The sequence below is a fragment of the Diplotaxodon limnothrissa genome, linkage group LG8 (assembly GCF_057381915.1).
Source record: "Diplotaxodon limnothrissa isolate DT_005_m linkage group LG8, D_limnothrissa_male_GT1.1, whole genome shotgun sequence".
Classification (NCBI taxonomy): domain Eukaryota; kingdom Metazoa; phylum Chordata; class Actinopteri; order Cichliformes; family Cichlidae; genus Diplotaxodon; species Diplotaxodon limnothrissa.
This window is the reverse complement of record NC_140603.1, coordinates 12733051-12760698: the sequence shown is the minus strand read 5'-3', so window position 1 is coordinate 12760698 and position 27648 is coordinate 12733051. Positions and strand designations below refer to the sequence as shown.

Genomic DNA, 27648 nt, shown 5'->3' with positions numbered 1-27648 from the left:
TTGCCAAAAGTGATGTGTGCAAACATGTCGGATAAAAAAAACAAAACAAATCACATCAAGACTGCGTAGTGGTTAGTGCTGTGACAAAAATACAGCATGCTTTATTGTCCTGCATGTTGAACAGCTTGGCTTGTGTTCACTGAACTGAAACACATCAGTGGCGTTCATTATAGTACAATTACGCTGAATTACGATTTAGGCGTGTAGTTTGAACTACATTCCACTGCAATAAATATGTAACTGAAACAATGAAGGCAAACCTTTGCTGAAATGAGAAATCCTTTATGACTGCTTACATATGATCAAACAGTCGAGACATTAGTTATGCACACACAATAACCCAAAAATATTAATTCCCCCAAGTTTTTTTTTTTAAAATCATGCACTCTACAAGTCTCATTTTAGTCAACAGAGCAGACGTAATAAATATATTTCTAAATTTACACTTGGAACATTTACAATGACTTAATAGCTTAGTACCAAAAATAATGGAAGACAACTCTCTTTTGATTTGAGTTCATAAGAAAAGCGACTGTAGTGCAAATTTCAAACAGAGGTTCTCCCCCTCAGAGGTTCAGGCCGTGCTGCAGAGGTGGAAGTTGTTACATAAAAGAAATCCTGAGAAAAAGCAACCACCAGTGTGCCCCGCAAAGCCAAAACACAGTAACTGCGTACTTTATTAGATTTAAATTTAGGCCTACATCTGTCATTTTACTATTTAAACATTATGATTTCACAGAAGTGTCATTTTTAGGAAAAATGGAAAAGTAGCAGGTTGGAGCATTTTTGTTTGCAAATGATGCAGGAACTAAAACTGGTGCTGCTGAAGACTAGCCTCGCTTAGACTTTGGTTTGGACTTTTATTTGATCAGCCTTCCAGATATTGAATAAGCCTTTTCATAAACCATGATTTTTTTTTTTAAAGAAGTATTTATTCATTAGTTCTTTTTCCCCCTCATAACACATGTCAAGGCTGTGCTTTCCTTGCACTATGTAGAAAGGGGACCCATTATGTTTTTTATTTGCTTAAACAGATGGAAGTTTCAAATAATGAGGTCAGTGTTTGCTCAAGTAATTCTTGTAAACTAAAAGCTCAGGCTTCAGATTGATCGAAACATTTTTTTCCTACCCGTCTCTGTATGACATCAGTGAGAGCAGATACCCCTAATGAGACCACCTCAGGTACACAGATCTGGCCATGAGCACAGAAGAGTAAAAGACAGCTCGTTTCTGACGGTGAGGATGAACTGATGAGCTGCACTGAGGCCCAGTATGACATAAATAAATGTGATTTTGAACTGTAATGTCATGCAAAGCTGCACAAGAGTCTTGGATTAAAGATACGGAGGTGGAAAAACAGCTTAAGTTTTCTAAAGTAAATGTTACAAAGATCTCTCATTTCATGTTTTCTGCAGTTATTGTCCTGTAACTTTGTAAGGCAGAGTAAAGACCTCTTATCCAAGACAACTTCAGTCATTAAATACTTTTAAAATACACTGCAGCAGACAAAGACCTGTCTTTAAGAAGACAAACCATCCATAGATGGACATGATCTGCAGGCTCTATTTATGAGTCCCAAATCTCACTCTTGGCCCAATTTGCTGTTTAAAAACAGTTTCTGAAGAGGCACACAGATAAGAAAAGAAACTGAATTAGAATCTGCTATCCACTTACAACTTAACTGGTTGGATCTTGGTTTGGAACATTAAACAGGTTTCCAAAAGGATCAACGCATGATGACATCATTGGTTTAAAGTAGAACAGCTCTAAACGGTTGCCTGCAATCAAAAGTTGAGAAAGGAGAAAGCTGATACTGACTGGCTGCAATTAGATGCAGAGGAACTGCAAACTGAGGGAACATCCTCACTGGTTTTACTGGTGATAGATGAGTTCACTGAACAATCGGACTTATGCACAGCGTCCATCTCCTTTATCCTGTCGCCTATTTTGTCCTCCACCTCTTCATGTGATGTTTCACTGTTACACAGCGGCTTTCCTTTGGTCACCAGCTCCATGCCACTGAACAGAGACAGTCTGCTCTGGGGGTGTGGCTTACTCTGAGGTTCACATGAAGCAAGGGTGCTTTTATCTTGAACAGTCTCGGAATCTTCAGCATGCAGTCTCACCTCGCCTGTCCTTACTGGTTGGACCTGATCTTCTGCTAATTCGTGGCTCTGAGCCAGATCCTGACTAGGAGGGGGAGATGGGTGCTTTGGTGGTTGAATGACACCTGCAGATGAAGTGTCCGGCTGTTGAAGTTTGAAACTGTCAAACAAGTGTGTTGGCAGTAAATTGCTGCTAGAGGTGTGAAGCTGATTCACTGTTGCCTGATGGCTGTTTACTGCATCCTGCCTGGTAGCATGCAGAGATCCGCCCATCAAAGCCTCAAACTGTCGCAAGATCTAGTCAGAGGAGATATGCAGATTAAAAAAAAAGAAAAAGAAAAAAAAGCACAAATAAGTATTATTGGGTTTACTACTTGTCCTTAAGTAGTAAAGTAGTCTCCCTCTGCTTCGTTTACCTTGGTGGCTTTATTTGCCACCGGTCCTGGAGGGCCCTCGCTCAGCTGGCGAAGTCTGTGCTGTGTGGCTCCAAACATTTGTTCCAGAGAGAGGAGGTCAGAGGTCATCAGGGATGCGACAGCACACAGCGCCCGCTGCAAGAGTAGACAAACAACACTATAATCAGAGTAAAGTTGAAACAAAGAATTCTGATTTTCGATGTCTTCTCATTGTTACCATCTTAATGGTGTAGGAAGGATCTTGAAGCTTGCAAGACAGCAACTCCACCACAACCTCACAGTTAAGAATGGAGCACCTGACAGAGTTAAAAAAAAAAGAAGAAAAAAAACAAAGAAAAAAAAAAAAGAGAGACTGAAATCGTGCCACAAGTCCCAACAATTTACTGCATCACAGAAACCAAAACAACCAATAAAAAAGCTTAAAATAGAATAGAGTAAAATAGTTGAATTAAATAAAAATAACACAAAAGCAGGAGCACAAAAATGTATAATAAGATGAAAATAGCTCAATTAATAATATTAAAAAAGGCAACTGAATACAATCAGGAGTTTACTAAAAAACTAATTAAAAATGAGAAACCAGCTTGTAGAAAAGAACCAGCCCAGGCTGTTGTGTTTTAAATGGGATTTTGGTGCACTGACTCTTTGATGAAGTGTTGGCTCTCCTCTCTGGAAAGGAAAACTTTGGAGCCTTCAGTCAGTTTATTGATGAGTGCCATCTCCTGACCACAATCCCCTAGCTGCAAGGCCTCCACCCTGGAAACCACACAAAGTATGAGAGGAAAGTAACAAACTTAAAGAAAACACAGGCTTATAATGCTCAGGAACATGGCTTACTGCATAGAAAAACTGACAATCCTGGCAAAAGGTTTATTCTTAGGTGACCAGTAAACAGTAAATTGTACAAACTGCACACAGAACATTTGGAGATTATGCTACAAGCTCCTAAATGTGACTGCACTGGAATAAAAACAGCTGGTTTAACAAACTACAAGCCCTCTTCAAACATGAACAATTTTCTGATGTTTCCTTTTCTCGTGTGTCACACAACAGGAGATTAAATGCACTGTCACTGTACAGGCATTGGGTAAAGTCTGTTTAAAATCCAGTACTTGCTCTCAGCTAATGCATTAAAAAGAAAAAAAAAAGGCTCGAGGGCATGATGTGTTAAAAAGGTTAAACTTTTTTGACACTGACCGATCTGATAGGTCCCCACTGCTCTCTCTGCTGGCCCCTGATTGGCTTCCTGTGCCAGCTGACTTGCTGCCCACCGACGCCCTGCTATTGGCAGCGATGTCCTGAGAGGAGTTGTGAGAGGAGCTGTTGCCACTGTCCGTCTCTTCCCAGCCACCTCCTACCTGCCCCGGACACCACTTAGTCACTGGTGAAGTGAAGACACATGAGGAAAACCTTAATTTATAAACATCTGTTTGCTACTAAGGCTTCAGTTGATACTTTTTCCTCAATCTTGCCTCAATAAAATGCGTAATTGTGCCAGCTTCATTTCTGACCTTTCGGTCTACAAGCAGGCAGATTATAGGCACACGCTGGCACGGCCACCTCTATGGGTGCAGAAGGCACCACCACGGCCCGGTAATGGTTGTCATGGAGACGGATCCCCTGATGCTCAGTAGGGGGAAGGACAGCGCTCGCCACCACCTCAGCTGCTTTCTGAATCTTATCCAGAAGTGAGTCGCTGCCTGCTGCAAGGCACAGGTCCAGAAATTTACACACACAGTAAGTTTGATTTGTATGTACTGTGCAGCTCGGCTTCCCTCACCTGTCCCCTGCTTTCTTGGACTGTATCCAAAACCCTGCATTCCTGATCTGTGGGAAGTGGCCGATCCCATACCTAAAGAGAATGAAACAAATTAACTATTGTACACACAATGCAATTTAATGACTACTTCTTTCATCCCATCTACAGATACCCATTCTCTTCTATTACTTGTTTATTACATGGCGCTAAAGTCAAACCTGATAGCAAAGTGATGTACAATAGTTTGGCATACAGGACGTAGTACATATATTTGGGTCTTTAAGTCTTTAAAGCTTATATCTTTCATCAGGAAAATTATACTTTCTAATTCATTTTTGAGTTATCACTTTCACAAACTTTGGTGTCCACGTCACCCGCCCGCCTGCCCATCTTTGAAAGATGAGTGCCGTTTATGGTCATAATCAATGTGTGTTAGCACTTACCCATTGTAGGGGGGGCAAGGTTAGTTGAAGTGATACTGTTTTTGGAGGGAATGACATCTGTGAAAAGTAAGCGGGCCACTTCCTGTAAATGGATGAACGGCAAAGAATAAAAGTTCTTATTCAAGCCACCTTCCCTTTCTGTGTAACTAACTATATTGAGATGAAAATACAAAACAACCCATGTCGTACCTGTGCTGTATTCCTCACTTTCTCATATAATGCTGTGCCATGGATGGGATCAGGAGGGCCGCTGTAAACTTATCAAATAAAAATTACCCAAAGTGAATATGTATGAACGATGGGAGCAGCAAAATAATGAAAGTTGAACGCACAAATGAGAAAAATCTAACCGGATGCTTGCTGGATGAAGGTGGAGTTCCTTCTGAGTTCTGTGAGGAAATGGTTGGACCCATGACCACAGAGGTGGACAAAAATCTTCAGCACCTGATACACCAGAAGCAAGAACAGAACCCACACTTACTCGTAAACTGCAATCAGCAATGTACAGGTCCTTTAAAGAGACAGAAACAGTAGCAAAAGCAATTCTCTCACCTTCAGTTTGACATGACAGGACTCCACTTGTAGCCTCTCCAGGAGGTATTCCAACAAACACTGACCACAACCTGAAGACTCATGGGAGATTTCTACAGTGTGCTTAGAATTAAGGATATAACACTTCATCACACAGATATTACTACTCCCATGGTTTAGCTGGTATAAACATTTGACTGATAACCCACGTGAGACCTTTTCTTCACACACACAAAAAATATAATTTTAACCTATCCTATCCTAGCCATGCTCAAGGTATGTACCCATCAGTGATTATGTAGAGTCATGGCCACAGCCTACTTATACAGCTCTAAGATGCAAAAGAGGCCAGCAGGAGTAGGAACTTTTTGCAGTCAACAGCAGAAGCAGCTAAAGGATACTTCCAATCTCCTGGAAAAGGTAGCCAGGACAGGGGTTTTCATCATCTGCTGTAGCCTTCATCAGGGTGGGCACCTTGGATAGTTAGACGAAATTGTGGTTTACCACTTCGGTTGACCGCAAACTGACCCTTAAACCAGTGTGCAGCATTAAGTTTTAACGAAACAACCTGACACGTCCAGTGAAAAACAGAAAGTAAAAAGCCAAAAGATGTTGGTTAAGGATGTTAGCTAGCAGGCTAAAAGAAAGCTATGGTTTCGCAAAAGCTAATAGATTTAAATAAGTACGTCAACGTTACGTGACATTTAACATGTTCGTTTCGGCTTCTCTGTGTTCTTTTTTTTTTTAAAATAACGACTGTCGATATTACTTACTTTCTGAAGAAAGGCTAATCGTTCCATAAATGTTGCCATGATTTAGCAGTCCCAGCTGCGGGTTACTCATCTTCCTTCGAGGTGTACGATGGAAAGGCGGGGCTTGAGGTGACCGCTAGCCAATAACAAAACACTAAGCAGCAATCCTCGACTCTATTGGCGTTCTGGTTAAACCAGGAGTTGGTACATGACGAATCAACCTTCAGAAATGTTTTTTCTGACAAGGAAATGAACGAATCATAGTTCAGATTTTTTTATGGGCGTAAACAGTCGTCAACATGGCGCTGCCCAGGGTTTTCACCGGAGCTCCGTCTGTTAGTTGTATGATAAAAATAATTTCGGTTCTTTTGAGTTGTCAGAGGTTTTAAGAAACTATTTGACACGAAAATATTGCTGCTTCGTTTTTTTTTAAAATCGTTGACTTAAAAAATTTACCAGATATTAAAACAAATCTATTTACGCCTGAACAGCATGTCTGGGTCAAATGTCTGGAGTCGCACTAGGGAGAAAATGAGACTTTTCCCGGAACTTTTTGCACAGTGTGCGAACGAGGTAAGTACATGGTGGAAAAATACTGCTTGGTAGATTATCCTTTGAACGGGTTCAACTCTGGAACCTCTCTTCTTCTCATTAGATATGAATAAACTTAGCTGCCTCTCCCATCAAAGCCAGCTGCCATCTCTACAGCAGCTCCCAGTAGGGGACATCCAAAATATTTCCTCATTTAAGCTTTTAACAATATACACGTGCTGCCATGTACTTTATTATCTCAAGATGTAGTTTACAAAAAGACCTACCAGTTAATTATTCTTTAAAGCACACATAAGCACTTGTTTGTATTGTATTATTATTTTTTATTACTAGATTTACCTAGTTAACATTTTAGAGCATGGTTTAGCTTCTGGTGAATTTTTGGCAATAAAGTTAATGTGCCAATTCTTAATAAACAAACAGTGGAAATTAAGTTAATAAAAATGGGTACATTTGTTAATAAAACATTGGTCCAAGTAATGCAGTTATTTATTACATTAACAAATGTGCTTCATGTGACGTTTTAATTTGTGTGTTATTCAGGCAGCAGTGTATGGAAAGTGTGTTGCTGCTACCACAACAGGCACACAGGAGCTGAGGAAGGATCTGTGTGCCAAAGAGTTTGAAGCACTGAAGATCTGCTTTACCAATGCAGTAAGTGCCAGTGTCAGCAACTGTCACACTGAAAGTTCTGTTTAATGTTATCCATTTACCTATTTATATATTTGATTTTATTACAGGCCAAAAAAAGAGCCAGATGAATGGAAATCATCCAGGCTTATCTGGACCAATCTCAAGAAGACCAAGTTGACTGACTTTTGATGCTAAGAAGTTTTTCACGTTGGTGTGGTTGAGATAAGCCATTAAGAACTGCCGTAGTCTTTAACGTGAAAACCTGTGCGTGTCTGTGTGTAAATAAATAAAACCCTGACTTTGATGTTTCGATATATGATCTTTATTAATTTTTATCAGCAAAATGTACAGAAATAACATGCATGTAGAAAAATAGTCACAAAAATAGCCTCTTTTATAAAGCAAAGGTCCAATATGTTGAAGTGCTAGGCAATGAAAGACAATACAGAAGTCCAAAATACCTTCCATTATTATATCTTCAAATAAGATCATTTAGTGGAAGAAAAAGACCAGATATTGAGGGGAAAAAAAACACATTTTGTTTGAATAAAATATACGCTGTAGTATGTTAAGTGAAAGGCACTAATAAATCAACCTGGAAGAAATACTAGGAATAAAGATGGAATGATTAGAAACTACAGGTATTGATCCAGGTTGTCTGGTTCGAGCTGCTCTGCTGTCCACAGTTTATGGAAATAGTAAGGCTACTCTATATCTCAAAACTCCAGCGTGTAGTTAAATACCTCATTTTGAAAGCATGAAGCAAAAACACTATCAAAGGGCCTGAAGCCACAGTACATTAAATTTGGGGTAACTGGGTTCTATAAGAAAATACATGGATCACATTTAAAAGCATTTACAACATTTACAAAGACCAAGGAACAACTGAATAACAAAAGGAGTACATGTGACTCAAATACGAATAGCGTCCTTTTCAAAAACACTCCACAGAAAGGTAATTGCATAGATGTATGTACACTTTAAACAATGACCTCTTCAAAATTTTCTCTGGAAACAAAAATAAGTTAATATTTACATTCACTTTTGCTCTTTGATAAAGACTTTGGCTTCCTGGCAGATTACACAGTATCAAGAAAAACAACACAGTCCACTTCTTAACAACTCCAAAGGCAAAAGAGAATGTAAGGCAGCAATATCACGGTCCACAGTATTAGAGGTTCTGCAGGTCTACAGTATGTGTTTGACCGCTAAATAAGAATGTGTGTGTGTTATTTAGCTTCTTCATCCTCTGAGGCCTGTTTAATCTGCCGTGTGTGTAGCCTTGCCCCAGCCAGTAGCTGCCCCTCCAGGGCTGCGTGCAGATCTTGCCCCCCCAGCTCCAGCAGGGGCTCCAACCCTGGAACCCCCCTGGACGCCTCAGTGTCCTCCAGGGGCCCTCTAGCCTCTCCAAGTGACCTACGCCTCCGCTTCAGATCTATCTCTCCCTGCTTCCTAACTTTCTCGTGGGAGCCCTGGGGGTGAACCTCGCCATCTTCCTCCCCTTCTCCGGGTTCTGGCTGAGCAGCAGCTTTCTCTTTGAGGTCTCGTCCTCCTTTCTTCAAAGCCTCACCATCATCTATCTTGCCCCCCTGTGCAGCTTTTCCAGCATTTTGAGCTTCTATGGCCTGCTGCAGCTGAAGCAGCCTCTCCTGAGCCTCCTGCAATGCCTCCTCTTTCTTTGCTTTATCAAGTATTTCATTGTCCGCTTTCTGCAGCTCCTGCTCATATCGCTCTTTTGCAGCTTTGTCGCGTGCAAGTTTCTCTTTTAATGCTTTTTCTTTCTCAAGCTCTTGCTCTCTGATCAGATTCTCTTTTATTTCCCTTTCCAGTCGTTCTTTTTCCAGCCTTTCTCGAACTTCTTTCTCTATCTTTTCCCTCTCCAACTCTTGTTTGGCCACCACTTCCTGTCTTTCCTTTTCTATCCTTTCTTCCTCTAGCCTTTCCTTTTCTTTTCTCTCCATTTCTAGCCGTTCTTTTTCTAATCGTGCCTGAACTTCTTTCTCTATCCTTTCTCTCTCTGATCTTTCCCTCTCTAACTCCTCTTCCCTGGCTAGCTTCTCCTTCATTTCCCTCTCCAGCCGTTCTTTTCCTTGTTTTGCCTGATCTTCTTTGCCTACCATTTCTTTCTTAAGTTTTTCAATTGCCTCTTCTTCTGGTAACTGATCATTCTGAGCTACAGGTTCAAGTTTTTGCTTCCCCAATGGCACTCCCCTCGCCCCGACCTCACTTTCCTTATGTGATTCTCCTGCGAGCGCAACATTTGCATCCTCCTTGTAAGCTGCTGGTACGGCTACTTTTGCAGGGTTAGCTTCAGCACCTTTATCTTCAACCTGAGCTTGATTCTGGGCCAGAGCATGAGCCTCATTTCCTCCAGCCTGTGGAGCTCCAGCTCCCTCCTTGGGCTGCTCCAGTCCAGACTCCTTAGGTTTTGCTGCTCCACCTTCCATCATCTCTGGTTGTCCTTGGATGCCTTTCTCACCATCGCCTTCAGCAGCGCCCCCTTTAAATGCAAAAACATTACATTTAAGTTAAGGGCCACCACTTAAATGTGGCCCTTAACTTAAATGGGCCACATTTAAGTTGTGTTTTCTTTACAAGTTGTCATGACTACAAAAAAAAAAAAAAAAAGAAGGTATATACACACCAGCAGGTTGTTTCTGGTGGATTTCCTTGTGTTGTTCTTCTATGACAGCCAATAGTTTTTCCTGTTGGTCCAGAAGCCTTTTCTGTTGTTCTTGTTGCTCCTTAATGACCTGCAGAAGCACCGCGTGGTCCAGCTGACCCTCTACATGGAAACAAACCATTCAAAAACATTTAATTAAAATAAGTAACGACCTGTTCAGAGAACAGGGCATTAGTTAGGAGGCTTAATAAAACTAGGGCCAGACTCTGGGGGTGAGGGGGGCAGACAGGAAACAGTTAATAATCTACTACTTCCAGTTAACACGCTCTTCTAGACTGTAGCCTTAAACAGGCAGGTGTGGACACAGATTATGTTAACAGGCAATGTGAGTGGGTGCTTTTAGTTTACTAGTATTAAGTTTAAATATAAACACACACAAACATAAAACACACACAACTGTATAAGCAATAATTAAAAAAAAAAAAAAGATGAGCCATTTTGTAAATGTTTAAAAATTTGAGTGACAGACAGATTGAGATAACCTGAAGAAGAGGCAAGAGGGAGTTCATACCTGCAACCAGCTTTTTTATCACTGCGACAGGAGTCCAGCAGAGACAGAAAGAAAAGATGGAGAAAAAAGGAAGAGAAGGCAAAAGTAAACAACAGAATAACAGAATGAGAAAGTCAACAAAAGCCAAAAAAGAGGATCGAGCTAAGTCAAGAAGTGAGAGGAAACATCTGTACTTCTTTTTCTTTTTTAACACCATCAAACAGGGAATAATAGGCAAGAAGGGATCATTAAGATAAAACAAGCGAAGCAGGAGAAAAGAAAGAGGAAGTGGGCTACATAGCAGTCTAAATTAGCCAATAAGAGGAATACTGCACTCTCCCACCCAGAAAACAAAGAGGTTAAATTAAGTGTTTGTTATTTATTTATTTATTTATTGAGCCTTTCCTGTAACCTGACTTCATATTTGGATTTTTTTTTAAAGTCCAGCATTTCATTTTTAAATAAAGTCCTCATATATCACTTAGTTAAAGTTTCACAATTTTACCAGTTTGACATTTTTAATGTTCAAAAACACATTTTTTCACATGCTGATTTTCCTGCAGCAGGAACTCTGAAACAACGTTTTACCTCCAGTCTCTTCAAATCCTGCCTCTGGAAAGCTCAGTCTGCTCTGATTGGTCAGTTGATACCACATTAGCGAATCAACATTGGCTACATACATCCAGTACAGCTCTCTAAGAGCTGGAAACTGCTAAAAACAACAAATCGTCTTCTAAATATAACCAACACCAACACACCTGCTGCCTTAAACACGTCTTAACTTCAGCAAAGTGATTTTGTAAGAAAATATTTGATATTTGAAAATTAGAAGAATATAAATATAAAGATAAATGTACTGGGATTTTCCCATTAATGTTGGGACAATGTTGTGGCCATAAAGGTGATTCACTAGGTCTTCAGCTTGTCAGATGCAGTGAATGCATGGAGACTCTTGTATTGAGTCTTGCTGGAAACAAGAGAACGTCTCGTATGTGTTTCTCATAGCGGAAGCAATTTAAAGTCAGAGTTGGCGGAAGTGGCTCTAGTGGGACAATTAGGGTGCATCTGGATTCCATTCAGGCAGCAGCTCTTTCCATGCTTAGCAAGCTCTGCTACAAACTTAGTATGTCAGTGTTACACAGTGACACAGATAAGGAAAGCCTGGACCACATTTTAGCAAACTATTAATATAAAATAAAAACCCAAGTCTGTGTCTGCACAAATGTGAGGGCATTTCCCCCGACCGAGAGCAGGTCATGGTTTACAAAAAAAACTATCAGCCACTATAAATGCGAGTGCAAATTGATTTAGGCTGATTTTTAAATGTGGACGTGATTAAGGTTTTTCACAACATGCTGAAAAAATTGGCAGCTACTAAATAAATGAATTTAACTTTGAATTTTATTGAACATGTCTACTCCACTTACCTTCCATCTTGTCATCTGCTGCATCTTTGCCTTCAGCAGCTGGAGCCTCTTCTCCAGCAGGGCGATGCTCTCCTTCAGCAGGGCGATGCTCTCCTTCAGCAGGTGGAGCTTAAAGGTCATTACATATCACAAACACTCTCTTAGAACGCCTTTTTCATCATTTTGCTTAACCAACAGTTAAACAGCTTGAAATGCTCACCTTTCTCTGCAGCATCTGCAGCTTTCCCCACTTTATGGACTTGGGCTGCTGCATCCTGATTGGCTTCTGCAGCCTGATTGGCCACTACACCTGCATTATCTGCAAGGGGCTCTTTAACAGCGTTGAGATTCTCACCCTCCTTTAATGGGGCAACTTCCAACTTTTTGCCTGCTTCTGCAACAGGCTTATCAACCAGCTCGTTCGACAAGACTTCACCTCCACCCAGATCCTCTTCTTTTGCAGGTTTTTCATCAACCTTGTCATCTTTGTTTTCCACTTTCAAAGCATTCTCGAAATCTTGCTCGTTGCCTCTTAGAGGGTTTTCTTCAACACCTTCTGCAGCAACAGGTTGTTTGTTTTCATCTTTCAGCTCTGCAATGTTCTTTCTTCTGTCTACCATTACTTTGTCATGAGGAATGGGTGGTTCATGACGATGGGCCTCTCCCTCTGGCACTGCCACACCTGGATAAATAAGAAATGGTAATCCTTACAAGTTCGACATCCAGTTAATGTTCCGATTTTGGTTCAGTTTCCTTACCCGCATCAGGACGATCCAACTGCACCTCCTCGTCCTTCTTCTCCTTCGATAGATCAACTGGTCCTTTAATCTGGGGGGGCTCACCTGGGTCCCGCTCCACAGGCTGCACCACCTCCACAGGCAGATGATTGTCAGGCTTTTCTATCTCCACTGGCTTCTTGTTTGCAGGGTTGTCTGCATGTAGGTGCAAAAAATGGAATGTCTCATTAATGCTACTGTTCTACTGTTTCACTATGGTCAGCTAATCTAATGCCAGATATCATCCCAAGATATCCCCATATTTTCATCACAGTTTTCTGACACAAACAAGACGATAGGTAAACAAAAATTTATGCAGACAAATATATGAGGACAAAATCTGTGATCGAATGTATTGACACTTTCGTCAATGATTAAAAATGAGTTGAAAATTTTCTGGAGAGACGAGATCAAATCAGAACTAATTAAGTTGCGAATAAGGCTGGGACGAGTTTAGTGATCCAATTAGAAGTTCTCTTTTTGGAACAAGGCTAAACAAAAATTTGATCTGCCCCCAGGTAACAGTACAGGTTCTTTTGTTTATTTCCCTGATTATATTCACTTGGGAGGAAAAGAAAACACGACACATAGCCAGATTTCAAAAATAAGAAAAATAAGCTGCTTTGTAAACTGTGTGGAGCAACCATCACCGGTAAAAACATGACAAACTTTACACTTTATCTTTTAGTCGACCGAATCAACTTTAGATTTTAGCCCACTATAGTCTTATGACATTTAGTTGATTAAAAGTCTAAGATTAAAACAGTTAATCTTAGACTTCATTTCTTGGTGCTATAATTCTCATACCAAATGCCATCTGAAAATATGGACATTTTTGGTTTTGGACGTGTACAGCCACTAGGGGGCAGCAAATACTGAAAATGGCAAGACTGGCATCAGTGATGTGTCGAATTAATGAGGGTGACGGGAGAGAGAAATGATATCAGAGTGTGGCAGAAAGAAAACAAGTTTTTATCCTGGCTCTTGTGAGTTTAGTGTGAAGCAAAGCTGGGAGGGAAAAACAAAAATCCACAAATGAGAGTTTCTGGATGGGAGTGAACAAGAAGGAACTGCACAGTAAGAAAAGACCACGAGAGCTGAGGATGATTAACTGTCAGGACTCCCTCCATGCTCTTCTTCTTTCACCCTAAAACTGGAAACATCAGCTCAGAAGGTTTCCTCTGGGTCTCGTCTCCATTTTTTTTTCATTTATCCCCAAACCCATATCATCATCACCCCACACCCCATTTCCTTTTATACAGCCAGCGCTTGCAGGCATTTTATAGCTGCCATGTGAGATATGCGGGGAGAAAGGGGGTGTAGACAATGTATTTTGGGGGGGAAGAGGTTTGGAGGGGGGTGGCAGGAGAAATGAACAGAGGTAGAGGGGTGGAGAGAAATTGCTGGAGTTTGAAGGGCATCAATCTCGCTTCATCAGTGTCAAGCACTCAACACTGCTTTCAGATATTATCAAGAGGTTATCTCCTCACCCTGCCTGTCTGTCTACCAGTCACTCTGTCTGTCTCCATCTTTTCTTCTCCGAGAGATAAAAGAAAGCCTTTCTTCTGCCGTGGCTTTGTGCTTTTGTTTTAGTCTCACTGGCCCTTTGCTACTGGTTCACATTCTCTTTACAATGCGCCTTCAAGGTGCTGCGAGCAGTCTGTGACTTTAAAAATAAGACAAGAAACAAACATGTCTCTTGTACTGCTGGTGCATTTTAAAGGAAATAATTACATGCAACTCTGCTGTCCAATCTCAGATGCTACAGACAGCTCCGGCTCTGGCCCACTGAGGTAAATGTTTCCATGGCTCATTAGTAAACCACTTTCATTTACAGCCCATCTAGTTCCTAAGTGATTGCCAGCCATTACAGAAACTCGCGATCTTTACCGTGCAGTTCAGGGATGTCTGGTAGTTCTTGCTGGCTGTTCTTGCCAGGTGCAGGAGGAGGAGGTTGGATCCTTGGACCGGGGCTACTGGCCGAAATTGAGAGAGTGGTAAAGGTGCTGATCAGCAGGATGCCCAGACCAACAAAAAGCACCAGCTACAGGACAGGAAGTGGAGAACAACAAATTGTCAGACAAAATATTTTCCCCAAATAAATATACTGGAAAAGTGCAGATTCAAAGCTTCTAACCTGAGCAATGATGCTGTTCTTTTGGATCTTTCTGTAGATGAGAGCAGGACAAATGAAGCAGATGAGGCTGCCCATGGTGGCTCCAGTCAGACCCAGAATAGTTTCCACTAAAGACAGGAAAACCGGTTTAATAAAAAATCTGCGGGCCTGTAGTGCACTAGTTCCAAAACAGAGGTGCTCACCAAATGTTAATGGATAGAGTGCTGAAAGAGTTAGCTTAAATGTCTGAAATGGTTATAACAAACTGGACAAAAGTTAGCTCGACAAGTGGTACAACAACTAAACTAACAGGAAAATGATCTGGAGATCCAAGGTGTGCCTCCCCAGATGTTGCAGTACAATGAAAACTTAATTAAACCAACCTAAACACTGTTAAATCAACATGACACCAACGTTACCAGAGCTGAAGCGTTTCTGTCTGTTTCAGTGCACTGGTTCTGTTTCTTTGTGCCAAAAAAAGACTGGGTGAAAAAAGACTGCTAGAGTCCCAGATCTGGGCTCCTCATTACAAACTGGATTCATAACGGCCCCTCACAGACGCCATCCGTGGCACACTGCTGCTGGCAGCAGCGAGCCGTGGCCACACCCAAGTCACAACGAATGGGCCTACTGGGCGTCAAGCCCGGAAACCCATCGTTCATCTAGAGGACGGACACCATATTGTTTCCCTCAGATTTAGTGCCCATTCCCCCCAGGGTCCTTACCTCCTTTCTCCGCAGTCTATTAGCCTGATTAAATACACAAAGAGCCAATCTGACCGGCTCTGTGTGTGTCTCCGTGTTCACCCAATCAAAACTTTAACAAACAGTGGGTGGACAAAACACAAAATAATGCTAACCTTTACATCTATGCAATTTTGGAGCGTTTTGTGAGAGAGACAAGGACTTAAGGAAGCTGACGGAGAGCCAATACTGGTGTGTACTGGACGTTTGTTTGTGTGCGAGTGTGTGAGAAAGAGTCTGGGAGAATAATAGCCCTATCTTCCTGTCTGCCCATCTAAAAGGAGATAAAAGTAAGGGCCCTGATTTAAGGACTGTGTTAGAGTGTGACAGTCACTGACTCGTAAAGTCACATTCACACACATCGTAAAGCTCCCCAGCTACGCCCACATAAAGGAACACATGCACCTTAAGACCTCCAGCGAGCAGCACACATACACACACCATTTTATTTTAGTCCATGCAATCCACAACCAATTTTTCTCACTCTCACACACACACACACACACACACACACACACACACACACACACACACACACACACACACACACACACACACACAAAAAGGACGTACCGTTGGGGATGAGAATGCCCCCCAGCATAGTGCCAAACACAATGCACAGGGTGATCATCTTGAAGCGCAGAGGAGGCATGTAACCCCCAGCGGCAAATGTCCCATCCTTCTGCTGTAAGACAAAAATGGTAAGATAGAAAAAAAAAGAGCTAAAGAGGGGATTTAGTGATGTAACAAATCTCACATTTACAAACTGATTACAGATTCAATACATTTATGCTGCGCACAGCAGGGAAACACCTGCTGTTTGTGTTTACACGAAAAACTTCTAAATGCATCTTCAAACTGCATGAAAGAAAGAATGGGAGGTCCTCTTTCACAATCTAATTTGTATCCAAATTCTCATCCCTCTACTATTAACAATTCAGTAAAGTGAGAAAACCATCAAGCAAACAAGCATTAAGACTTTCTTTTTTAAAATGTAGAGGACAAAGGGAGCGTCTGAGTATATCTGAACTCACTTGCTGCTCAAAAAGCATAGTGTTGATGGCCTGGCGGCAGGGCAGGATCATCATGGGAAATCCAACAGCTACAGACATCATAAAACCAACGCGTATCATCTCTGTCACCAGGTTGGATGGAAAGTTCATCAGCACGTTCCCTGCGATGTTCTCTGTAAAGCTGACGTACCCAAAGAAACCCACCTGGAGACAGAACCAAACATGGTGTTTGGGGAAAAGCAAAAAGAAGGAGGAATTTTTATAGTTTCTGATGCCAATATCAGCCATCAAGACTGTTTTAATATCAGGATAAAGACACATTTCTGCCATAAATAATATAAAATACCAGAAACTCCATCAAGAGTGTGTACTGTAGGATGCTAAGCTCAGAATACACATTGTTGTTGTTTATATAGAGGTCATAAAATCTTGTTGTTTCATGAGTGAGACCTATGACAGACTAAATGTTGCTCTCTGATTAATCACGCTTACCAACTTACATGCAGGACAATGTCACTGCTCTTTCTCTTCATCATGTTTCCCTCACAGAAGTGACAAAACCATCATGAAAGACTGCAAAAATCTAACATGCTAGTCTTTCTCTCAGGACAAGATACAGTGCAAGTTTTGTCCATAAAGACCAGAGGCAGTATGTACAAGACTGATGTAGCCTCAGTGTCTGAAACATGAAGCCGGTGTGGAAGTGCCTCAAGACCTAATTTTTTTTGTCACATCCGGTTTTAAAAACAGCAAGAGAGCAATGGCTAAAACTCAGCGGGTCTTTGGTAACTAGTGAGTGAAGTTAAGGTAGCTGTTTGCATCTTTTATATACAGTCTATGAATAACTGACTGATTTGCAAGCTCCAGATTCAAATCAATGCCTTACACCATCCAGATTAGTCTGATATTGTGTAATCTAATCCCATTAAAAGACATTAAAAAAAGTGAACTCATGTCATTAGCTTTTTTGGCAGTGACCTGTTAAAATTTTAAGATAAGTAAACTCAGATACTCTTTAATATTACAAAATAGGAGTGATGTGAACACAACTGAGAAAGAGTGGTTCCACTCACTGTGATGTAGAAGATGGTAACAACGTTGAGAGATGAAGTGAAAATGGTGCTCATGCGCTTAACAGACGGCTCATCGAGGCTGTCGTAGGTTGGTAGCACTTGCCTGTAAGAGATAGTAAGCCAAAAAACAAAACAAAAACACCCTGTATACTGCATGGCACAACACTATTGTTGCAATGTGATCTTATACTGTCTGAATTATCAGACATACAAATTCTACAATGCAACAGTTCTAGCAGGGAGATCGAGGAACGTAGTCCTACAGATGTTTCATTTGATTTTTGTCCCCCCAAACAGCTGGCAATATGACAGTCTTCACGGCCACTTACTTCAAATTTAGAAACCGCTCTGTAGCGTTCCTTTATTAAGCAGCCATATGGGGGTCCATTTGCGATGCTCAGTAATCAAATGATGCATCTCTTCCCTCATGTCCTTGTCAACACTAACACTGGATGGTTTAATCTACACGATTTCATCTTCTTTGTTTAGCCCATTAAAAATATATGAATGCAATGCAATTATCAATAAACATTTGAAATTAATACTTCAATCTTCTACTTAGATGTAATCAAACTACTTTAAAAAGTCATTCGACTCAATCAATCATACAACATCATATAAATGAAGGTTTTTCAACAATTGGAATCTTCATATTGAGAATATGAATCTTAATTCATATTAATATCAATTCATGCTTAAAGTTTTATTTTTTTATTGCAGTCATTTCTCACGATGGCAGTAGATGAAAGTAATGTAATGGGAGTGGTAGTGATGTACGGTATGCACAAGTGTTTGTCTAGATACCACTGCATATGTGTTTGTGTGTGTGAGAGACACAGTATGGGTGACAGTAGTGAAGGCCGGCTGAGGCTGAAATGCTCGTCTATTAACACAGGTGTCGACCTCCTTTCATCATTTCCTGTCCTGTGCTTTAAGGCGAGTGTGGGAGTGTGGAGGGGACCATCGGCACATTAACCAGTGAATTTACAGGCTTTATATATAACTGCAAGTGGCTGGACAGGTTTTAGAGCATTATAAACTTTCCTGGCAGACTCTTTTTACTCGCCTCCTTTTTCTCTCTCCCTCCCTTTCTCTTATACATGTGAGAGGCGAAAGACAGAAGAGAGAGAGAAACCATAACTTTCACTGGCCTTTGTTCTCCCTTTGCCTGACTCTCTGTTCACACACTCGGTTTTATTAGCTAGCATGATGCCATTCCTTGTGCTTGTTTAATGTGGAAACCAGTTAATGTTATAACCAATGTTAAATAAAACGTTATACTGCAAGCGCAGTGCAAAAGCATCTAATGGTTGCTCAATAGACCTGACTCGGAGGCTAGTCCTTAAACACAATGAAATCTCAAATATGATGCAGACTGACTGTGGGAGAAGTGAGTGTGTGGAAGACAGTGTCATTAAATGGGACTGGAAAACACACCAGCAGTAGCATCATAGAAAGATGTTTCTGCCATACATGTTTTTCTTATGTCCCTCTATTATGAGCTAACTGCTCCTCGCTGTTCAGACGCTCAGCCAAAAAACAACAGGGCCAGCTCCCATCCCATCATAATGGTGATGTTAAGTAATGTTTTAACTGAAAGTAAACACATTTCATGAATGTAATAAAAATCCAATGTGCTGAGAGCTGTTTAATCAGCCTGTGAATACATCAGTGTGTCTGTGAGATGGCGGCAGTCCAATGTGTTGATTAGTGGTTTGGCTTAAGCTGCCTGCCGCCTAACGGAGCGCTTGCCTCGCTCAGCCTTACCACAGGCCAAGAAATCGCCATGCCAAATATCACTCAGCACTACTAGTGGGACGACGGAGGAAGCACACATAAACACATACAAGCTCATACTTTCTTCTTGTTGGATCACATGCACACCTCGCTTGCTAATGATCACGCCTGTCTGCCATACCATAATGTTATGTTAGCTTTGTGTGATTACATTAATTAAAAAGTCCTGTTTCACTCCCAAGGCTACAGTCGCCCACTTCTATCACTTACCTCACTCTTTCTCGCACAAAACAAAACCATACACTGCCACCACCCAAACATCTGGCCCCTGATGACCTCACCGTAACACCCTACAGCCCTCTCCAGCACCAAAGATTAACTTGCTCCTGTTAGACATTCATGTCTAACAGGATACTGGTGCAGTGAGCTGAACCACCCGCTCAGCTCACTGCACGCCCAGAGTGGGCACTGAAGCGTAGAGGACAGGACAAAAAGAGGCAGTGACAAAGCATGCAAATGAGTGAAAATGGAGGCAGTAAAGAAGAAGAAGCTGTGATCAGTGAAAATAAACCAGTGAGCATTGTGAACAGCATGCAAACGCTGTGTTGGAAACCTTCCTATTATTTACTGTTAGTAAAGACTGCAGCACAGCATTCATTATATATAAGAGCCCAACCGATAGGACGCTCAAACTTTGCTAGCTCTTTTGACCTAATAAATACATTATTACCATTACATGTAGTGGTATAGCATCACAGCTGGGCACACAGCGGTCTGGAGTCAAACAGGGTCTTTACACTAACACGTTTCTTAATAAAACATTGCTGGGAAGTGAAAAGAACACCTCATTTTCCCCCATCATTTTTCACTTTCGCTAATATTAGGGTTGATATCAGATGTTCACCACATGAATATCAAGGCCAAAAGAATTCACTTTTATCCTTAACCACTTATCCAATTCCGGATCACTGGGGCTCCCCGAGTCTACTCCAGCTGTCATTTGCTAAGAGGCGGGGTACTTTATTTAAAGTGCACTTTAACTAGAGCACCAGACTGCTGTGACTCGATCAGGTGAGTAACAAACTGAAGAAACCTGCGACTTAAAGCACAATAACGGAGTCTCGTGTGGCGTTAGTGTTAGCTGACGAATGCAGAGGAGAGAGGAGGAGCAGCGGCACAAGAAGGCAACAACGCGGAAGCTAAATTAAGAATTAATTCCTCAACAGCTTAACTCTCCCTGTGTGAGCATCGCAGTTTGATTTAGTGGGATTGTTGTGGAACGTGAGTCTCTCTCTGCGTGTAAGAGAGACGTTATCACAGCTACAGAAAAATTCATGGATTATTAAAGTAAGGTGACCACCTCACTTTAAAAATGCATAATATGTGTAGGCAAGAAGAAGCTAGTGATGGATTGCTCACATATATTATCAATTGCTTCTTCTGTATGTCATGATTATCATCAATAGCCATATATTTCAACACCTCTGGTGCATATTTATAGACAGCAGCTAATGCATAGTCAGCTTCAAAAATCCAACATGCCTTCCCTCTCAAAAAGCATCCAGTACTTTGCAGCTTTTGCAAATCTAAACCATCCACTTGATTTTATTTTTTCTTATAAGTGTCCGCTCATCTTCTGTGTCAGATTCCGTCATTTTCTGGCTGAATTAGAAAACACAAAGCGAAAAGTAAGCGCAGATGGTTAAAACTAAAGAAAGCACATCTAAGCAACAAAAGCAGCTTCTTTTTACAAATAGCGATGCCTTATCAACCACCTCCACCACAAATCTGTTTCTCTTTACCCCAAATCCTCCACCGTGGCTTTAAAAAAAAATGCTGTGAGTATTCATGCACCAATTGTGAAATTTTCTCTACATGCAGCGATAAAACATTTAGTTTCCTGTGTGGAAGAGCGGAAAAGCCCACGTTTTGGGAGTTACACTGCACATATTTATAAGACTAATATCGAACGTTCACTATAGGTCACTGAGCTTCCAACGTCAGAATTCTATTTAGTCGTGGTTGACATTACTTTCATCATGTGATCCTGCACAGGTGGAGGAGTACTTACGACTGGCAGGCGAAGGCCATCCCACAGATGGGGAGACAGCGAAACACACCCTCCCAGCGCACCATATTGATGTGCCCTAGCCACCAGCCGCTGAGCAGCCCATGTTTGAACGAGGACAGCACCATCTGAGGGGAAGGAGGCGGGGGGAAGGGGGAGTTACAGCCCAAACCAAATGGAGAAAAGTTGGGGAAAGAGTGAAAAGAAGAATGGGAACAATACCCTCGCTTATGGCTCACAGACAGATAATGAAAGTAATAAATGGGGAGAGAAAAACCAGAGAAAATGAAGAGCTGGAAATAACAAAGAGACGTGACAGGAAATCCCACACTGAACAAAACCTGCTGTAGTGGAAAAACTGGAGTAATGAAGATGATACAAAATGAATAAAAGCAAAAATCATAAATTTGCAAGAAATAAGAGGCATATGAAAGGAATATGTAGACAAACACTAATTCATAGGTTTTCATCAGCATGTGCTCTGTCTTGCTCCTCACAGCACCTGATAAGATCCCAAAGGAAAACCTGCCACACCCACACAGACCAGGACTGAAGGTGGAGGGCAGCAAAAATGAGCCTGTCACTTCCCTATGTTCTCTGCCTTATTACTACTGCCACCAAAAACACACACACAAACACACAGAGCTCAAATGGCTCAGACCAGATCACAATCAAAGGTGAGATTGTGGATGATTGAAAGAAGGAGGAAGAAGGCTCAGGTAGGTCGGAGGAGGGAGTAAGGAGTGTCACACTGCGGGGGAAACATCGCGCTTCCTTCACTCACCCCCTCTCCGTCCCCACCGCCTTACAGTGGTATGTTATATTTTTGGGGAGGGGGAGGGGGGTGGATTCTATGGTTTACTTACGGGTGACAGCAGAAGGTTGTGGCGATAATAGGCAGGCACTGAATGACCCCCTTGAAGCGCCACAGGTGAACTCGCTCCACCCAGGAGCCCGAGATTATGCCGTAGCGCAGAGACGACAACACTATCTACAGCACCAGAAGCAGAAACAGCAGTGGAAAAGGAGGGGGTGGGAGGGAGCAAACAAAGGGTGCGGAAAGATGAGGAGAGTGGAGTGAAAGAGTGATGGTGGGCAGAAGGACGAGAGAGACAAGACGGGAAAGAAAGAAGTAAAGTAGTACAATGGAGAGAAATGAAAGAGGGGGACAATTAATGGTAGGATGAAAAAGGGAGGGAAGCAGGTACATCACTGTTAGATGGTTAGGGGTCTGGGCCAGGCCGGGCCTGGATCTAAAGCCGGACACACACCACACCACTGTTCCACCTTATCGACATGCCACAGAGCTAGAACTCACATCACACAGAAATAGTACAAACAGCATTTTGAAGTCTGTGGAACCAGTACTGCAGGTCAGTAAAACAGAGCTACCCACACATGCACGCACCAACTGTGTGTGCATATTTAAAGAGTAAATGAGTTGAATCACATGAGCCAGAAAACTGCTGCTGGATGGTTTCTACACTCAAACTTTTCACCTCTGACCACACTTCAGACTAAATGCATCTTGTGCAGGGGGCTGTGTGCAAATGCAAATGGCAGCGTGCTCCTGCGGTTCTATCAGAACGTGCTGCATAAAGCATCATTTCTGGTCCCACCAGAGTGCATGTCTGCATACACGTTTTTGCTTGGATGGGGTGCAGAGAGGTTTTTACGGACCACACGTGCTTCCGTGTGTTGTTGTGTGGGCCAAAATAGCGGCGCGAGCAACAGCGGAGGTTATCGCGAATGGGAGAAACATGAAATAACTTCAAAGATCAAAAAATAAAGTATGCAAAGCACAGATAGTGTCTCAAATGGACACTTTTCATTGTTTTTAACAGTTTGGCTTGTTGTATGCAAGAACTTTGCTTTTCTCTGAGTTGGCCTGATAGACCAACAACAACACAAGCAAGAGTGGCCCACAGACCGGTTGTACCACATTCTCTGTTGTTAAAAGGAGAAAACGTGCATAGCTCCCTGCAGGCCAACAGGCCATCTCCGCCCTGCCAGCGGACTGTGAACGCGCTCTTCCTGCTGAATTTCGCCTTCGTGGCATACAACTGCACTTCTTTTAGAAACTGTTCAAAATTCTGAAATCTGTTGCAAGAAATGTGCTCCGTGCTGCACTGACGCCTATTTAGACTGAACTTCACATGCATGACATGCAGTTACTGTGGCCAGAAGTGAAGTTTGATTTAAACATTGGGCTTGGCCACAGAGCAAAAGTTGTAATTTATGTAACTTCACAAACTTGAAGGTTATATTTTGATTTCTTAAAGGAAACTATGTCCCAGTAGTTACTACCGCAGCCAGCTGATGTGGTGGTGCTGTCAATCAGTGCTGACTAGCTGCTCCAGAAAGATATGCACACACACTGTTTTGTCTTTAAAGAAAAAAAAGCATTTTACATGCTGCATAAACAGCCAAAAGTTTAAGTTTGATATATGTAAAATAAATCGGACATATGTGGGAGTTTCTGTTCTACAGTTGAGTTTGATGTTTATTGCAACTGACCATTTATTCTCCACTTACTTTCCATTTACACAACTTTTAATGTCTCCTGTGGCCATTTCCAAGTAGTGCCTTCCCAGGGCAGAGCCTTTTTTCAGTCTATAACGAGCAGCGCAGCAACTGTTCTCTGTCTCAAATGATTTCATGCAGATTTTCTGTTTATAAATAGGAGCAAGACAATATGGCATTGCACAAGGATGTCACAGCTCTGTACAATGGTGCGCGTAAGAAAGAATTAACAGGGAAGACAACAAAACGACCACTTGGCCAAATAACATTTTGAAAATCAAATAAGCAACCATGGCTAATAAGCTGTGCTGCAACTTACACATGCTTTAAATCTATTTGTACTTTACTTGCTGTACTAACAGACAGGCAACAAAAACAATCTTTTTTAATCTTTTTTACTGATAATTATGCTTCAACTATTTGCTTCTCAAGATCTGCAACTAAAAAGAATTTCTGCTACAGCCTATTCACATGCACTGTGTAAAGTTTAGATGTATGTGTGTGTGTGTGTCAGTGGGCTAACCGTGAACATGAAGAGGGTGTAGAACATCAGCGCCATAGCTGAGAAGGACTGCAGAGTGGCCATCATGTTCCTCTGCAGACTCAGAGGGAGTACGATGAACAGCGACACTATAATCAGCAACAGCACGCGAAAACTGCCGGTCACCTATACACAACAGAGTGACAAAACAACACACTTGCTTAGTTTCAGTATTTTTCCTGTTTTCACAACATCTTTACAAGTGTTGGTCGCAAAAGCCTAAAATTATGAAAAAGTAGAAGCGAGTAGCAACAAAATCATGATATCAAACCTGTAAACCCAACAGCTGAGCAAAGAAATTTGAGCCCAAATCAGCAATGACAACATAGAAGGCAATACAGGTCCCCAACATCAAACCGATCATGCTGCAGGGACACAAAAAGAGAGAGACAAGAGAAACCTTGTGAAAATGTGTTTTTAAACATGACCTACAATGCATAATCTAAATATCCATTGTAATGGATCCATTGTTTCCACTGAACATCTAAAATGTTCCAGTGATCCAACAACTGTATTACTGATAGGCAGAAACTAAAATTTGTCAATGAACTTGCCTCGTTTCCACCAGTGCTTTTCCTGGTTTCCCGTAAGCGTGGAAGGCTGCGAAGAATAAAAGTGCCATCAGTGTGAGCAACATGCAGTGCACTAAAAATATTCCGTCCTGATAAAACTAACAATCAAACAAGATTAAATGTCCTCATTCATCGTTTGTAACACATATGGAAGCAGCTTAAATATTGTCCTTGTGGGCAGAGATTTGTTTACTTTACTGTTATTGACACTTCTGCACTTGATGTCATCTAACATTGTTATAAGCAAATAACGTTCTGCAAACAGTTATTAACTGTTCGCAGAACTAGTGACAAGTAACAACTTCTTTCGCCACTTTAACCAGGAATCAGCTGTTGCTTAAAATGGGCACCATTCAGGCTTTTCCACAAACATACTGGCGACTGAAAACATTACATAACAGAACAAAATAAATACAAGTAAATATTTCTCTTGTTTGCCACTTTAGCTCACCCAGTCCAGCATAGGTCCTTCGTTTGGTGCTGCTGGCCGTGTGGACCAGAAACATACAAGACTTGTGGGTCATCCATGAACAGAAGAACAGCAGGATAGTTCCCAGCACTATCCCACACTGTGAGAAGACAGATGGAAAGTTAGCAGGCGTGTCCTCAAGCCAATTCAAATGAGATCGTTCTTAAACTTTAAACAATATTTCTTCCTTCAAACTACTTAGAAGCACAATACGGGGGAGGAAACCTTCAGCCAGCTGGAAAACAAGTATACCCTGGAAAAGATTCTGATGCTAGGCCTACAGAAAGGAACAGCCAAAACAAATACAAGCTCCAAACATGTAGTTGTGCTAAAAAGGCATGACAAAGTTAAAAATTTGGGAATAGCTTCGTTGACTAAAAAGAAAAATCATGTAATAAAGCACTAAATGCGATGTGAAGGCATTACATGTTCATAGAAAGTGGAGATATCCTCCAAGATAAATCTGCTAAATCTGCTCCATCCCTGCTGTCATAGGCTGAGAACCTAACATTCGAGGAAACCAGAGTACCCGGAGAGCACTGATGAAACCGAGCACCACTGAGCTCCCCAGAGGGTGAAATCCTTCACATGAAAACACCTCCTAATTTCATATAGTGATAGTGATGATATAAATTCATCTCTCTATGAAAAGTGCTGCTGATGGATGGAGATGCTGCTTACCAAGTGCTCACTGACATTCTGAGGAAGCTGGTGATTCTCACAGTCACTCATTAATATCCCGTCATGCTTATTCACTTTTATATCTCATTTTGTTGTTATTCTTCTACTCTACTACCTTTAAGAGGCAAATAATGTACTTCTTATTCAATCACATAACCCTTTGACATTGATATATATTATATTTGTACTGGTAAAAATGAAGCTACCTGACAGTGAATAACACTGTTAATATGTTAAAATGAGTTTTCCTTTTAAAAATTAGAAGATGAATGCAGTAACAGCAGATCTTTTTCCCAGCAGTCCCTTTCTTATGAAAGATGTATAAGTTACTAATGTTACTAATGATATTAATAAAGGCATTGTTCACTTCAGGTGCTTAGTAACACCTGTTTACCTGTTGTACCTTACTAAAACTTTGTGAAACAAGATTATGACCTAATATGACAAAAAGAGGAGAAAGGGATTTGAGCATTCCCTCTGATCCTGCAAATATTTTAACAGAGAGTGGGGATTTTCGGAGAGACTTAAGGACAAGTCCCGCAAGGTAAGCGTCGCAGCAGCAGACTCACCTGTTTGAAGCAGAAGGGCATGGTGAGCACACTGACTCCAACGATGCTGTTCACCACGTTCATGATGAGACCCGAGTTGGACGCAGTCATCTTTAATCTCCTAAGCGACGCTTCTTGCTCCTTCGGTAAGAAAATGTCAAGCAAAGCCGGACAGCAGCAAGCTGCAGGCGAACGGAGTTATAGGAGTGATGGCAGAAACGGCAGCGCACAGCTGGAACCAAACTCATCCGCCGATTAATGACGTGGCGCTCTGAGAGGAAACACGGAAACAACAGAGCTTAACCCGCGACACACTTCCAGTCTGTCTTCCTTTCAAATGTTACAGTAAAACCGATTCACACCGCCGAGCTCAATGTTTACAATGCGACCGGATAAAAGTATTTTAAGTCACAGGTTGACCCGTTAGTAGTGGCACCACTGTAGTCTCATTAGCTCACCTTTCTCTTCCACTTCTGTTCCTCGCCCTCCGCCTCGCTGTCCTGTTTATGTTATCATTGGTAATTTTGTGACATTAAAGGTCAACTGTCGTCTTTTTGTGTATATAACCTGCGAGTTGATTAAAAAAGGCAGTAAGTCCACCAAGGCTGTTTTTCTAAACGTGTTTCCAGGAAGTACAGATGGCAGCCGAGGAGGTGAGTGAAGACAAGTCAGCCTGCTAGTTTCAGTACTGTGGAAATGCTTGGGCGCCCACTAGTGGTCACTTTGTTATTTTATTTTTTCCTTAATAGATAGATAGATAGATATCTATCTATCTATCTATCTATCTATCTATCTATATATATATATATATATATATATATATATATATATATATATATATATATATATATATATATATATATATATCCTATCATATAGTCCTATGATACATTTTTCCAGAGTGCTTTCAATACTATTTTTGTTTCTTTTCCCCTGAGTATTTTGGCATTGTTGTATTTGCACTTTTACTTAACTAAAGAACCTAAATAGTTCTTCCGTCACTGATGAGCTCTGTAAC

The 27648-nt window shown here is 41.4% G+C and overlaps 3 protein-coding genes across 5 annotated transcripts; 1 reads left to right on the top strand and 2 right to left on the bottom strand.

The window, feature by feature from the left end:
• Nucleotides 1-1770: 1770 nt before the first annotated feature.
• On the bottom strand, nucleotides 1771-6102 carry tepsin (TEPSIN adaptor related protein complex 4 accessory protein). Of its 2 annotated transcripts, none has more exons than XM_085360534.1 (13): nucleotides 6028-6102; nucleotides 5656-5728; nucleotides 5276-5367; nucleotides 5074-5167; nucleotides 4913-4980; nucleotides 4724-4805; nucleotides 4302-4373; nucleotides 4033-4224; nucleotides 3719-3902; nucleotides 3164-3277; nucleotides 2739-2817; nucleotides 2522-2656; nucleotides 1771-2402 (listed from the first exon to the last, which is right to left on the bottom strand). In XM_085360534.1, exons 1-13 carry the CDS (start codon nucleotides 6064-6066, stop codon nucleotides 1785-1787), a joined length of 1842 nt encoding a protein of 613 aa, XP_085216660.1. In that variant the 5' UTR covers nucleotides 6067-6102; the 3' UTR covers nucleotides 1771-1784. The 2 variants fall into 2 exon arrangements, with proteins under 2 accessions (XP_085216660.1, XP_085216661.1); XM_085360535.1 differs by having other exon boundaries at nucleotides 4033-4221.
• Nucleotides 6103-6306: 204 nt separating this feature from the next.
• Nucleotides 6307-7484, top strand: ndufaf8 (NADH:ubiquinone oxidoreductase complex assembly factor 8). Its single transcript, XM_085360533.1, has 3 exons — nucleotides 6307-6579; nucleotides 7102-7212; nucleotides 7299-7484. Exons 1-3 carry the CDS (start codon nucleotides 6499-6501, stop codon nucleotides 7317-7319), a joined length of 213 nt encoding a protein of 70 aa, XP_085216659.1. The 5' UTR covers nucleotides 6307-6498; the 3' UTR covers nucleotides 7320-7484.
• Nucleotides 7485-8205: 721 nt separating this feature from the next.
• Nucleotides 8206-27249, bottom strand: slc38a10 (solute carrier family 38 member 10). 2 transcript variants are annotated; one of them, XM_085361285.1, is made up of 17 exons: nucleotides 27089-27249; nucleotides 26652-26901; nucleotides 25384-25501; nucleotides 24915-24960; nucleotides 24632-24725; nucleotides 24343-24486; nucleotides 22163-22287; nucleotides 17492-17594; nucleotides 16440-16622; nucleotides 15979-16090; nucleotides 14684-14790; nucleotides 14437-14590; nucleotides 12529-12702; nucleotides 11991-12452; nucleotides 11792-11899; nucleotides 9836-9976; nucleotides 8206-9691 (listed from the first exon to the last, which is right to left on the bottom strand). In XM_085361285.1, exons 2-17 carry the CDS (start codon nucleotides 26739-26741, stop codon nucleotides 8421-8423), a joined length of 3432 nt encoding a protein of 1143 aa, XP_085217411.1. In that variant the 5' UTR covers nucleotides 26742-26901; nucleotides 27089-27249; the 3' UTR covers nucleotides 8206-8420. The 2 variants fall into 2 exon arrangements, with proteins under 2 accessions (XP_085217411.1, XP_085217410.1); XM_085361284.1 differs by lacking the exon at nucleotides 22163-22287 and adding an exon at nucleotides 21300-21424.
• Between the last annotated feature and the right edge of the window lie 399 nt (nucleotides 27250-27648).

Excerpts from the sequence above, each read along its gene's own strand:
- tepsin (XM_085360534.1), bottom strand. The coding sequence starts at position 6,066 with ATGGCAACATTTATGGAACGATTAGCCTTTCTTCAGAAA. Across the intron at positions 4,806-4,912 it reads AAGTGAGGAATACAGCACAG|GAAGTGGCCCGCTTACTTTT; the intron begins GTACGACATGGG and ends ATCCATTTACAG. Across the intron at positions 2,657-2,738 it reads CTTCCTACACCATTAAGATG|CGGGCGCTGTGTGCTGTCGC; the intron begins GTAACAATGAGA and ends CTACTCTTGCAG.
- ndufaf8 (XM_085360533.1), top strand. The coding sequence starts at position 6,499 with ATGTCTGGGTCAAATGTCTGGAGTCGCACTAGGGAGAAAATGAGACTT. Across the intron at positions 6,580-7,101 it reads TTGCACAGTGTGCGAACGAG|GCAGCAGTGTATGGAAAGTG; the intron begins GTAAGTACATGG and ends TGTGTTATTCAG. Across the intron at positions 7,213-7,298 it reads AGATCTGCTTTACCAATGCA|GCCAAAAAAAGAGCCAGATG; the intron begins GTAAGTGCCAGT and ends ATTTTATTACAG.
- slc38a10 (XM_085361285.1), bottom strand. The coding sequence starts at position 26,741 with ATGACTGCGTCCAACTCGGGTCTCATCATGAACGTGGTGAACAGCATC. Across the intron at positions 11,900-11,990 it reads TGCAGATGCTGCAGAGAAAG|CTCCACCTGCTGAAGGAGAG; the intron begins GTGAGCATTTCA and ends ATGACCTTTAAG. Across the intron at positions 9,977-11,791 it reads AGCAGATGACAAGATGGAAG|AGGGTCAGCTGGACCACGCG; the intron begins GTAAGTGGAGTA and ends GTTTCCATGTAG.